At 38.2% G+C, this 13,767-nt stretch overlaps 1 protein-coding gene across 1 annotated transcript; it reads left to right on the plus strand.

The window, feature by feature from the left end:
* The first annotated feature begins 1,039 nt into the window (after positions 1–1,039).
* rnf115b (ring finger protein 115b) lies at positions 1,040–12,611 on the plus strand. Its single transcript, XM_041807975.1, has 9 exons — positions 1,040–1,148; positions 2,813–2,871; positions 4,890–4,944; positions 5,037–5,248; positions 8,730–8,798; positions 8,904–8,982; positions 9,227–9,320; positions 11,793–11,908; positions 12,049–12,611. Exons 1-9 carry the CDS (start codon positions 1,071–1,073, stop codon positions 12,169–12,171), a joined length of 885 nt encoding a protein of 294 aa, XP_041663909.1. The 5' UTR covers positions 1,040–1,070; the 3' UTR covers positions 12,172–12,611.
* The last annotated feature ends 1,156 nt before the right edge of the window (positions 12,612–13,767 follow it).

The raw sequence follows: 13,767 nt of genomic DNA on the forward strand, positions 1-13,767 counted from the left end.
GCAATTATTTGATTATTATTACCTTAAGTTGTCTGAGTTTCTTAAAATTCAATTATTGGTGAGCACATCATGGCTTAGCTACTCTAAGTTAATGCCATTTCAGCATTAAACCCCAAAGATAAAAAAAAAAAAAACGACTGAAAATTGTAGTTTATTACACTTTCCCTCTTTATGCAATTTTTATTAGCTCTCTTTATTTTATTGAGCCAAACAACTTTACATCAATATTTCTGTCAAAACTGAGTCAAACTCTTCTGAATTTTGGTGTTTGGTATAGCTGCAGGTCTTTTTAGTGAAATTCTGCCCCCCAATGGTTTGGAGGTAAATGGCGTCCGTTTTCAATTAAGGTTTAAAAGCCTCTTTTAATTTGAAACTGGGGAAAAGAAAGAAGAAAAAACCTTAAACCAGACGAGGACAGGTATGTTTCTATTATAAAAGAAAGCCAAATTTGTCGAAGTTATCGGGCTTATTTCCAGGACGTGATGCTTGTTCAGTTGAAAAGACCGTTAGAAGCTGATTAAATGATCCGTGTTGCTAGGAAACCACCTGGGTCAAGTTGAAACAGGTAGGCTAAAGTACTTTTATTCGAGTTTAAATTCAGGCATAGATACTAGCCTAGCATCCACAGCGCCGCAATTTCTTCCTGAATAGCATTTTGCTACTTATTCAAATATATTTTTTCTAAGTTTGTTCTTAATAGTAGCTGAAGAAAGACCTTGAGTATCTGTCGGCACCTGGAAAAAGCTAACAGAAAGAGTCGTTTCGACAAATTGACGTTGCCTCCTGAGATTCGGGTGGGCTGCAGCCTTATTTTTACAGCAGTGAAACAAGTAAGAGTGCCCCTGAATATTCCCCTGAATATATGTTTTTCATACTTGACATATTTTATCTACACTTTTGCTTGTTTGAATATCAGCAGACGTTATGTACAAAATGACGCTATTTCAGTTTGGCTTCTTTTATGTCCTGGTCACCCAGCCCTGCTGGATCCCTCTGACCCCTCAGGGAAACGGTGTGACACTTTATTTGGTCTGCGTCACATACGTCAGGCGCCGCGCTGCACCGTGAAGATGGCGGAGGCTGCGGACACCGCACAACATCGGTTTTTCTGTCATTGCTGTAAATGTGAAACTAACCCCAAACTCCCGGTGAGTCACTTTTAAGAGTGTTTTTGTCCTGCATGTGCCGCTTTGGGATTCTTTCAAGCTGACATTGTGGGTTGTTTTATGATTTAATAGCTCCCTTATTAAAAAAAAAGTTACCAGATTGATTTAATAGTTTTTTTGACGGTTTGTTATGAAATTAAATGAGTGGGGTCAGGAAAAGCAAACAAACGTTAACATGTCGGTTTTGGTTTGTGTGTGTGAAGCTTGCGCAAAGAGAGAGAGTCAAATCTGGCGATTCACGTTGCCATATTTAGAAGTACCGCTGTTGGCGGCTGACTTTGTGTCCAGTTGTCTACTGTCAACTGCTTGCGAGAGACGTAAGAGGGGGCTGTCTGAGTGTCACACATGCACTGGCATACAGGGCTCCTTACATGTCAGAGAGACGCAAATAGGTGCTTTGAACCCCTGTAGTCTCGAAAATTTAACAGTAATGGATTTAGTTGGAGATACCTTCATCCGGAGGGCACAAGTTGCGCAGCTGACGCTTTTCATGGCACTATTACGCACCGATATTGTTGTGATGGAGCGAACGCGCACGTGTGTTTGCATGTGCAAAATAGAGAATTTGAGTAAGGGCGAGATTGGATCAATCTGTACCATAGCCTCAAAACCACATGGACAGCCATTTGTATTTGATGCAATTGCCTGTTATAATTACATAATCAAGGTTAATTTTTTAGCGGCTTACTTGCATTTTTTTCAATGCAGAGACAGAAGGGACACGAGGGGAGGAAAGGCTGATACTGAAAATTGCATTAAATGTGCTTAAACTTGAATTTAGTTGAAATAGTCACGTGGCTGAAGGCTATTAGGGGAATAATAACTCTTAAGCAGAATAAAATGAGGATTTTGTGAGGAAGGTGACATTTTAGAATATTGCCTCACACGAAGTTTATGCTTATTATTAATTTTGGGTTTTCTTCTGAAGTGCCTCTCTCTCACACCTTATTAACTTTCAAAATGTACTCATGAAGTATGAGTATATTCATTACACTCAGATTTACTGGTTTTGAAATAAACACAGGATACTTGTGCTTTCATGAAAGGATAAACATTGAGTGAAGAGACCCCTAATCTCAATTATGCCCCATGCAAAACTACAGAAGCTGCTACTGCAACTAGGGCCCATACATGCAAGCTTCAGGTGATGACAATGCTGATGCAAACTACTCTATGATTTGGCCCCTTGTAGGCCCCCAACCTTACGTAATGTAGACTTACAGGCAGAAAAAGCCAGAGCATCACTGGGGGGGGGGGGCGTCTTTTCTTAGGTGTTGTGTCCAAACCTGTGGAATAGGTACCACTCCACACGAGACCCCCCCCCATCACTTATCATCCTGAAAGATAGTTTGAGAAAGAGTGTCCTGGGATAATTTGTGTCTAAATTTTGAGCTAAATAAAAGTGACTGACTTTATGGAAACTGTGATGAAATAACAGCAGATGCATGACTAAAATAAAAAAATGAAAAAGCTATACAAGAAGACAAGTTTACTGCTCTAACTCCCAATCTTCTCTGTCTGTAACTCTGTCACTCTGAAAATGACAAGACCAACCAGGCACCAATGGAAGAAATGATGTATCGGCAGATTTATGTCCACAGTTTTGAAAAAGATGCCAATTTAAAGTCTCCTTTTTTCCCTTACAGGATTTAGTCTGCCCCAGATGTGACTCCGGCTTTATTGAGGAGGTGGCAGAGGACTCAAGGTACACCTCAGCTTAACTTTTATACCAGTATTATTGAAAGCATGGAGAAAAACACAGGAGACCATACAAAATCTTTTTTTCTCCAACTGCTCCCTCATCACTCACATTCTGGTGACATCACAAATGAAAGATGGAGGTTTTTAACTATCACAGTGGGCTTTGGGATAAACTCCTTTCTCTGCCACAGATACCGATACTTGTTGCAGCATGGTTTTATGTCACCAAAATAATAAGCTGTCCACATAAATACTATTAGGCAGACTCGTTAAAGTCACTCCGCCATATGAGAGAAAACTACATGTTTTCAGTTACGTATTATCCATTTATTTTTAACTTGAAATATTTTCAATCTAATATTTATAGGATTTTTTTCTGTCCCTGTAAACATAAGACACTTCACAGTGAAATAAACGCATGAACCATTTTCAGGATTTGACAGTTGGATCCTTACAGTAAAGTTTTCAGATTTTAAATCTGTATGTTACTGTTATTTTCAACATATTTACATGTGTAAGTTTGTGCAGGTGATAGGGTGGAACTTTAACCTACAGAGTATTTCCCATAATGAACAATGAAAGGTGCTGCACCTGAACCTTAAAGTAAAAGTACAGTAACTCTTGTTAAGATTCACTTAAGTAAAAGTAAAATTACTCATTTAGTTATCTACTCAAGTAAAATTGAAAAGTATTTTATTTGAAGTTTACTTTAGGTAATAAGAACTGAGTAGCTACTGAGGAGCTGTGCAGTAAAATACGATCTCTTCTTATTGGCAAGAATAACAGGAGAATAGATCTTCAGCCAGGTTGTTCAGGTATAATCACAACTCTATAATAAATGAAAATTGACAAAATTGACAGCTTCAGTATAACTTGTAAAGAGGTAAATGCAACACTTTAAAAGTATCTACAGTATACTGACCCACGCTACATAGAGTTAAAGGTGCAGTGTGTAAAACTGGGGAATATTAGACGTGATGCAGATACTACTACATACATGTAATGCTCACTCCTGATGGTAACTGTGGCCACCAGTGGAATAAAAAAAAATCTGTATCTGTTATTTGGTCTCTTCTATGTTACTGTAGAAATGTGAAAGATGAAAAAATCCAAGATGGTGGACTCCATTGAGGGGACCCTCCCTATGTGTGAATAAAAGGCTTACTCTAAGTTTGTAAAAAATAAAACAATTTTATTTATTTAGGCAATTAAATATAAATTTAGACAGGCCTGATTATAAATATTATGTATCATTTTTATCAAGTTTGCTGCATTTAATGCTACTAGGCTAAATATCACACACTGTACCTTTAAACTACACTTTTGAAAGTCTTAAGTATTTTACAATATGAGAGAGCTGCAGTAACTCTTGAAAAACTGTGGCAAGGTGAACAAAACAAAAACCGCACTGCAAAGCAAAGCATACTGATGCACCATCCGTCCTTTAGGAGCACCTAAAGTCATAGGCAGGAACTAGCTCAGTGGATAACTTCATGCATGGTGCAAATGTGTCCACCAACCAAAATAACAGCAATATACCAGAAACATGACTGAAAGAACTCCAACAGTGATCACTGTTCAACAGGCAACATCTAAATACATATTAAACACATCTAAACACTCTTCCCAAGGGCACTGTGGGAAACTGCACCCACACATATCCCCAGATTTGAAGTCACAGTGGGTGGAGCTCAGATAAATTGACTGTACAGAGTTGAACTAACCCATCCACTTTGCCTTCAGTTTTCAACCATGGACTGTATGCTGACTTGGCAGTTTTTCATGCTGATGTTGGGTGACATCATGCTACTCTTGGCACAAAATATCAAGCAGCCCGGCTTTGTTTAATGGCATGCCAGGTGATCCCCAAAGCGGTGCTTATTTTGAAATTCAACAGACACTGGGTAGCAATGGCCTTGATGCATATAAATAAGCTGATTTAAGAGAAACTTTCAGTGCTCACTTTCTTTAGTCTGTATTAGAAAGTATGGTTAACTCCAATTTTTAAAATGTGCTTTCCAGTCTCCTGCAGGACAGCTCATCATCCTCCAGTGAAGAATCAAACTCGTTCTCAGAAGTATGTCATTGTAAATGAAGTTTTCACAGAAAACACTCGTCTCTCTAAGATGTTTTGTTTGACATCTCTCTCTCTCTGGTCTCTCCTAAAAGCTATGGCAACTCTTGTTTATGGAACGCTCTGCCCTACTGTCACATCCGCCTTCCTCAGAATCAAACCCAGGCGACAGCGAGCAGACTTCTCCTGATCTGAGCTGTCCATCTCCAGCACTGTCTGGCGCTACTGACACCACAGAGTCAGAGTTGTCCTCCTCGCCAGTGCAGGAGACGTCGTCGAGGCCTGAACAGAGGCCTGCAGTAGAAGGGTGTGTAGAAGTGAAACAGCATCAGTGTGGCCTAGTTGCTATGCTAGTTATCTAGACATTTCTTATGATGCTTGTGTAGTGAGTTAAAGTACATAGAGATAAAAGGTGGAAATATAAACTAACACTTACAAACATATTAAGCAAACCGAAACATTAAAATGTTTTTATGGAATCTACAAATTTGTTTGTTTTTGCAAGATTAGTACTACTTTTTAAAAGTAAATGCATAACTTTATGTGATTGATTTTTATTTAAAGTTTATTTAATATGTGTAGGTTGTAGCTTAAGGGTGGATATGATATACTTTACAAAAATGACTGTGGAGTATGTTGAGATTTTTAGATGTATTTTCCAACATGATATACTGTAGGGTAAGACCATATAATTTGTATCTGTATAGGTCATGTTAATGTTAATTTGTGTGAGTAAAACCTAAGACAATTTCTTTGTAATTCTTCATGATACCTGATGAACAGGATATTATAAAATGCACCTAAAACTATAGTGCATGTATTTATTCTCTGAATGTAGTTTGTTTTTCAGGTGTCTCAATCATGTTGTAAGAGCAAATATGGAGAGTTAATGAAATGGTGACTCAGTGAGTCAAGTTGGTAGGAAACTCTGGTTTAAACACCATCAGGGTAGAAAATGTATAACAACACTGTATTGGACAAAAGTATTCGGCCACTGGGCCATTACACTAACCGGGACTGTATTTAAAAACATGTGCTTTAATATGGCATTGGACACCTTTTTGCAGCTATAACAGCTTCCACTCTTCTTGGAAGGCTTTCCACAAGACAATTTGCCAGTGGAAATTCAGAGCTATGGAATCAGCAGATCTGTGGTGACTTACACACCATGCGCCTTAGCAGTTGTTGATCCTGCTCTGTGATTTTACCTGATTTTCTGCTTTATAACTGAGTTGCTGTTGTTCCTAAATGCTTCCACTTTCCTATAATGTCACTTACAGCTTACTGTAGAATATCCAGTAGGGATTAAATTTCTGGATTTGCTTATTGCAAAGGTGGCATCCATCACAGTACCACGCTTGAAGTCACTGAGCTCTTCAGAACAATTTTTTTTTTGTATCAGAAATGTTTGCAAATGTAGACTGCATGGCTAGGTGCTTGATATTTATACACCAGTGGGAACGGTTCTGATGGAAACACCTGAATTAAATAATTAACATTGTGGCCAATACTTTTGTACATATAGTCTAGTTTAATATATTGTCCCATCCCTATTTTAGATAACAGTATACAACACAGCATTTTTAAAGCGAAGTTTGAGTATTTATAGATCTTCTTTATGCACTGTTTCCATAAACAGTGCTTAACAAATTTATTAGACCACCTGTCATAAAAACGAGAAAACATAACATCTTTCAAAAACTTTTTTAAACCTAAAAATATTATTGTTATTTATTTGGCAAATAACAAACTAAAACAACTAAATAGTCCTTTTTCACATATAATAACCAAAAAACTTAATATTTTATATGGCCTCCTTTGGCCTTTATAACAGCTTGCATTCTTGCTGGCATTGTTTTTATGCACTCGTCGACAGTCTCTTTGGTTATTGAGTTCCAAATAGTTTCTAGCTGTTCCCACAGACTTGCTTTATATGAAACTTTTGTGCCACCAATCTTTGAATCTACTAAATCCCAAATTTGTTCAATAGGATTCAAATCCGGACTTTGACTTGGCCAGTCCATCATATCCAGTACTCCAGATTCCTTTTTCTTGGTCAAATAGTCTGCACAGCTTTGAAGTATGCTTGGGGTCATTGTCTTGTTGATATATGAACCCACGACCAATCAGATTTAGTCCAGAAGGGATTCCATGATGCACTAAGATGTTATGGTAGATGTTCTTGTTCATGATACTGTCCATTTTCACTAATTTGCCCACGTCGTATCCACAAATGGAACCCCATACCATAATGGAATCTCCACCGTGTTTCACTGTGGGTGCAATGCATCTGGCATCAAAACGTTCTCCAGCTTTTCTGTGGACATAAACATGACGATGCTGACTGAAGAGTTCAAAGTTGGACTCGTCTGTCCAGAGTACCTTCTGCCAGTCATCAACAGTCCAGTGTTTGTGCTCCCTGGCAAATTGGAGGCGTTTCTGGATGTTTGCAGGCCTCGATAATGGCTTCTTAGCAGCTATTCTTCCCTTTAAGCCTTTCTTCGTCAGTCGTCTGCTTATGGTCATTCTTGAGACTTTCTCAGACTCTGATCTAGAAGCATTCATCTCTGCCTGAAGATCAGCAGTGGTCTTCCTTCTGTCTCTAGTACTTCAAATCTTGAGGTGTCTGACATCTGCTTAAGTTAACTTTGGTTTCATGCCTCTTCCTTGGTGCATTTTGTAAGTACCAGTCTCGGCAATTGACTCCAAAGCATACTTGACCACACTGTGACACTTCATGTCTTTCCCTATTTGTCTCAAAGACCATCCAGCATCATGAAGTGCTTTAATGCGGACTCTTTCATTTTCAGTGAGCTCTCCACATTTTACCATTTTGAACAGGAATGAGGAATTTCAAACTGAATTCACCTTTTTATACCCAAATTAGAGTCGGCTCACTGGGCTTCTCTGAGAAGTCAGAAATTAATCAAGCATAACATTCAACCACTAAAACGAATTTTTCTGTTCAGGAATGCAAGTAAATAACTATAATTGGACATATTAATCAAGAAATAATAATGTGCTTTACTATTTTTCAGTTTTTTGTAAATCAGTAAATTTGAAAATGCATGGAAAACAATAATAATTATATTTTAGCATTAAAAATATCATCTGAGTTAAAGAGCTTCTACATATTGGTGTATAAACCACTGCAGAAACATAAAAAATGATTTTGGTAATTACCAATGCTGTTAATTTAGGGCAGCTGTGGCATAAACCTTACTTTGGGTGGTGGCCTAATAAATTTGTTAAGCACTGTACCTATAAGCACTGAGTACACATTTGTACTTTAAAGGCAAATTAGGATCAATCATGCTTCGCAAGACATGGTGGACTGCAAAAAAATAGTAGAGCATTTTAAATTTTGGCATAACTGGTGAAAAATATAGTGTTTACAAAAAAGGGGAAGGAATGGAATATTTTTTTGTCTTTAAAGCTGGATAGTGAATTCTAAAGTTGAAGTTTGTTGGGCTATAAAAACTGATATTTAACGAGAGTGCAACTTACTTTAATAAACTCTTCTAATTAAATATTAGACAATCAAAATAGTTAAATGAGCCCCTTCACTATTAATAATCACAAATATTTATTAAAAGTATTTTCCAACTGCCTCAGTACTTTATTGCAAATAAGGAAAAATATATCGTTTAAAGAGACTCTTTTTTCAGACTTAATTTTGATATGTTTTGTAAGATGTTCAGAAGATTACACAATTATTGTATTGATGTATGTCTCAATAATGTTCACAAAGGCTGAAGCCACATCAACATCTCTGCTTTCTTTCAAAGTATCGTGCAGCAGTTCTTGTCAGGCCTCTTTGCCAATAACGGAAACCCCGGTGCTGCACCAGCTGCGTTGTAAGTGCCTTTCTAACATTTTCGATTTGCATCATTTACTTTTGATTTCATCGCTCCAACCTCCCACTCTTTCTCTCTTCAACGCCCTTTCTGTTTTTATTCCAGATACAGCATGCTACAGTTGTATGGAAACCCTGGAGATTATGCGTGGGGTCAGGGAGGTCTGGATGCTGTCATCACAGAGGTCAGTGCTATCAGAGGTGCTGGCATGTGTGCACTTTAGCCTCATTATTAATTTGAGCATAACTTCTTCTTGTTCTTTCCTCTCTCAGCCACTGCTACTAAGTACAAACTTTCTCTACATCTCCTGCAACCCAGTTTACACCCATATTTCTCTTTCTTTATATAAAACTGTTTTGTTTTACAGCTGTCGTGTCCCCTCATATCGTCACTAATTTATCACACTGTTTTCTCTGACCCTCACTCAGTTGTTAGGACAATTGGAGAGTTCGGGTCCTCCTCCTGCAGAAAAAGACATGATCTCATCCCTGCCAACGGTTTGCATCTCTAAGGAACAGACAGGTAGTGATCGCAGAAACCCTGCACTAAATAACATGAACACATTTAATAGATTAATTTGCTTTTTTGCCCTTTTTCTCTCTTTACAGTCAACCTATAAAATTCTGCGCTATACTCCTCCTATCATCCCTATCCCCTTGTTTATTAAGGTTATCTGTCTTTCCCATCTCTTTCTCTCCCTTCTTGTCCTCCTTCCCTCCTCCGATATCTCCGCTCATCCCCTTTGCATTTCTTCCCCTTTTAAATTTTCCCTGAGCTCCCCTAGTCTATCTTACTGTTCTTCCTGATTCCTCCTCCTTCTCATTTCAGTTCATTGGCTTTATTGTTGCATTGTTGTTTGCATAAGAGGTGGGCAAATTAGTTCCTGTATCAAGTTGTAACTGATGACTTTGTTAATGCATTGTACATACACATGTGCTTAAGTGGAGTTACTTTAGATCTGAATGCCAAAACAGATCACAAATGCACTGCCTAAACTGGCTTTCAGATCTGGTGGTTTTATGGCAGTGTGAACAGCACAATTCCCATGGAATCTGATCTTTTCAAATTAGATATTGGCCACTTTCAAATGGGGATCCAAATCTGATGCTGGTTGGATTTTGTGTTATGTAACCTCAGACTGAAGCCTGGCAGTTCATGAAATTACCACACTGCAAACATTACAGACTAAGAAATGTTTCATAATAAAACAGAATAAAGGTCAGAGTTCTAATCTTGGATTAAATTATGTATCAACCTGTAATAGAAGTTGTTACATGGACAGTGGCTCGCTTTAGCTGTGCTAGTCACGCAATTAAAGTTACTACATAAGACATGGTAGCTAAGTTAGTTATGTAGCTGATGTGATTACGTAATATTGTTTCTGTAATTTCAAATAAAGGTTGAATGGCAACTTGCTTTGTGAGCTTAGCTTTAGCTACATTAGCTACATAGTTTACTCAGCTAATGGAGCTACATAAGCTGTTTAGTCGGCTTTATTTAAACATTTTGTAATCAGGTTTTTAACTTTTGGTAACTATAGCCATAACCCTTATCCTAACCCTAAATGGAAGTTTAATCAGATTTTATTTTGAAAGTTTCAGTATGTGTTTCCATTCTGACAGAGATGGTGTCTCGTATGAACATTCTGTGAGAGGGGCTATCAGAGATGTACTGTCTTCCAAACCCCTCTCGACAAGTCTGAAAATAATGTGACTGTGATTGTGCAAGTTTAGGCTTATAATAATGTTAACAGCACAACTGATCTGAACATTACTTTTTACTTTAAAGTAATTATTTTAACATGTGTGGCTTGTCTGAATGTTTATTACATTATATTTCAGTCTAATTTAGTTTCTGTCATCTATTTTAAATTATATAAAAATGGGAAACCCAAATTAGTTGTCTCTTGTGCTTAAGCTTCTCCACAGGTGATGGTAGGTGATCTCAGAAAAGGATCTGAAATATTAAATGTTTTGGTGGGCTCTTTCATTTCGACACACCCTGCATCTTCATCCGAGTCAGGCTGACTGACTCGGATGAAGATGCAGAGAGCATTAAAATGTGAGTCCTTTGCACCTGAATAAATTACCTACCTTACTTGTGTGCTCCAGTTTTTCCTTGGATTTTACCTGTGTGAATGTTTGTATATTTGCTCCAGACAATGTCAAGAAACCCTACGTTGTGTAGCTTAGTATTCCTCAAGTCCTTCTACTGCTATCTGTCCCTGTTTTCAGCTTCTTTGAATTTTACTTAAATGTATTCTGGTATTTATATTCAATGTTATGTTATTATGTCTTGTATCGTCTCTGTCTTTGGCTACAGTGCGATCACTTAAAGACTGTATTGAGTCTGTTTTCTGTCTCTGTCAGTGTATGGAATTGCTGCCAGGTTGTAGTCATGGTTAAGCGCCAGACATCAGTTAAGTTTGTTTTGGATTTTGGTTTAATTCATCCAATGTTCCTGAGATGCTTCTTGTTAATTTTATAACAGAGTTGATTCTGATCAGCAGAGCTGGATCTCAGTTGGCACAGTGCCAACTTTTATGTGATCATATAGTTGGAAAAGGGTCTGTAGAGCATTAAGTCTTCAGACTCAGTTTTAGTTAGATCAAAAGTGAGGTCTTCTTTTAATTCTAATAATCAAGGGGCAACAACATGCACTGGATGTGGTTTTTTGGGGGTGTCCTGATGACTGAGTGGAACAATTCTAATGTGAATGTTTATTTCTTACATTTCTTCAGGTTACAAAACATACGCTGCAATCTTTTATTTCTGTCCATTTTCCACCAGTCTAAAGTTACGCAAATTAGTTTTGTAAGCCCTTTGTTTTCATAAATTTGTGCTTTCAGATTCACTCATAGCGTCTCACATGCCACCTCAACGCTCCCTCCCTCCTGTCTTACTCTTGTTATTCCTGACAATAGCTTATATATTATTAGTAGTTCAGACATTCCTTTTAATTTTCTCATATCTTTTATTTCTCTTTTTGTCTTAGACTGCAGACTGGAGTGTCCGGTGTGTAGGGAGGAGTATGTACTAGGAGAATCTGTCAGGAAGCTTCCCTGCCTCCATTTCTTCCACAGTGAATGTATAGTGCCTTGGCTGGAGTTGGTAAGGCAGGAATATTCAGCTGGGGGTCTTGATTAAAGATTTTATGGGTGTCATACATAGAGACACAGACAGTTAATTTGGCACTGTTGATGCTATGTGCTTTTAGGTGTAAATTGATACATTTCCTCTGCCTATCACAGCATGATACCTGCCCTGTGTGCCGAAAAAGCCTTGACGGCATCGATAACAGCCTCCTGCCCACATCAGAACCCCCAGACGCTCGCTCCATCCGCACAGAGCAACAGGAGAGACAAGCGATCTGAGAAACGGGCCAAGATACTCTACCTCCTTCACTGTTTTCAAGAGACACAGAGACTGCTTTAAAATAAAATGAACATCATGCATCATTCATCATTTGCAGCTCCAACTTTTACTTGATTCTCTGTTGAGGACCTTTATGTTTACAGTTCCCGCATTTTTATGTTAAAGCTATTTTAACACATGAAAGCAGCCTGGCATGATGGAGGTGTAGTGCCCTTCTTGCCACACTGCACTCTGAGGTGGATTTCTGAATGACTGACTTTGATGTCATGAACTAATCACCACTCAGCTCTCAGTGGTTTTTAAAACGATGGGATTACAGAGTTTTGAAGTCTATGAAGTCTTGGTAAACGGATTTCTTAATGCAGTATAAGTTGTGAGATTTTTTTTATCTGATCTCTCTATTGAAAGCTGTTATTAAAGGCTAACCCATGATCCTAGACCTCCTTGTCTCCCTGTTCTTTGAGGCAGGTGTTTATTCAGTGCAGATATTTCTTTAGGACAGTCTGTAGATATGTTTGGGGTTCAGTTAAGTTATTTGAGGCTTGTATGTCCATCATTTGCAGGTCAACAGTGTAAAACTGTAAGATTAGATAACTTCTTAAACTCAGCAGAATGCAAGTTTACCAATCAGAATATGGAAAACAGAGAGAAAAGTAGTAAAATATAAACAAATCAGATTGTATAAAATAAGATCAAATAAAATGAAGGACTGATGGTCAGACCCAGTTAGCAGCCTCAACATAATTTAACACCTTTATTTGACCATTTATGCTGACTTACAATGAAGCTAAAATAATTAGAAGCAGTTGTGACTCTAATAGAACAGAAACCTCATTGTTAGTTTGCAGAACTACAGTATAACATTCTGCATCTAGCAAATTTCAAATGCATTAAAGAGTAGGCTAGAATATACAGTCATGTGCATAAGTGTGAGGCATGTAGGATTCTAAGGATCCATCACAAGGCCCAATGTGCCACATCCTGGGGAGGAGGGCAACCAGAGTCGAGCTTGACACCTTAAAACACAAATGTGTCACTTGGCAACCAAGGTCAAGCTCAATGGCATCTATATTGTCTGGGCCTTTTCACCCTTGGTTATACACCTGAAGACCGCAGGTGGTCTTTGAGTACTTGGGACATCCATGGCACAACCAGTGTCTCATGGCAACCCTAGTACCTGCATGGACGGTACCCTAGGCAATGCTTACTTGCCACATCAACCACTTATTCCGTCCTGCAGTTGCAGACTTTATTTTTTTCTATTCTTTCCTCAATCCTCCAGTTTTCTGCATCAGAAAACTGCAGCTTTCTTTTGCTTGGAACAATCTGCAGACTGAATTTAAGATGCAAAACCTGTTGACTCGGAACGTTTTTAAATCCCTAGTGAAGACTGTTGAATCCAAACTTACCAAATGTCACTGTTTTAACTGATGACATAGTTTTTATCGCTTATGTGTTCAGCTGTTATTGGCTGATGAAACAGTGGATTGCTGCCATTCATGTCCAGGCTAGTTGGCCCTGAAAAAGAGATCCCTGATCTCAGTAGAACTAACCAGGCTGAATAAAGGTCAAATGAAATAATAGAATAAATCATC

Source organism: Cheilinus undulatus, linkage group 16 (genome assembly GCF_018320785.1).
Source record: "Cheilinus undulatus linkage group 16, ASM1832078v1, whole genome shotgun sequence".
Classification (NCBI taxonomy): domain Eukaryota; kingdom Metazoa; phylum Chordata; class Actinopteri; order Labriformes; family Labridae; genus Cheilinus; species Cheilinus undulatus.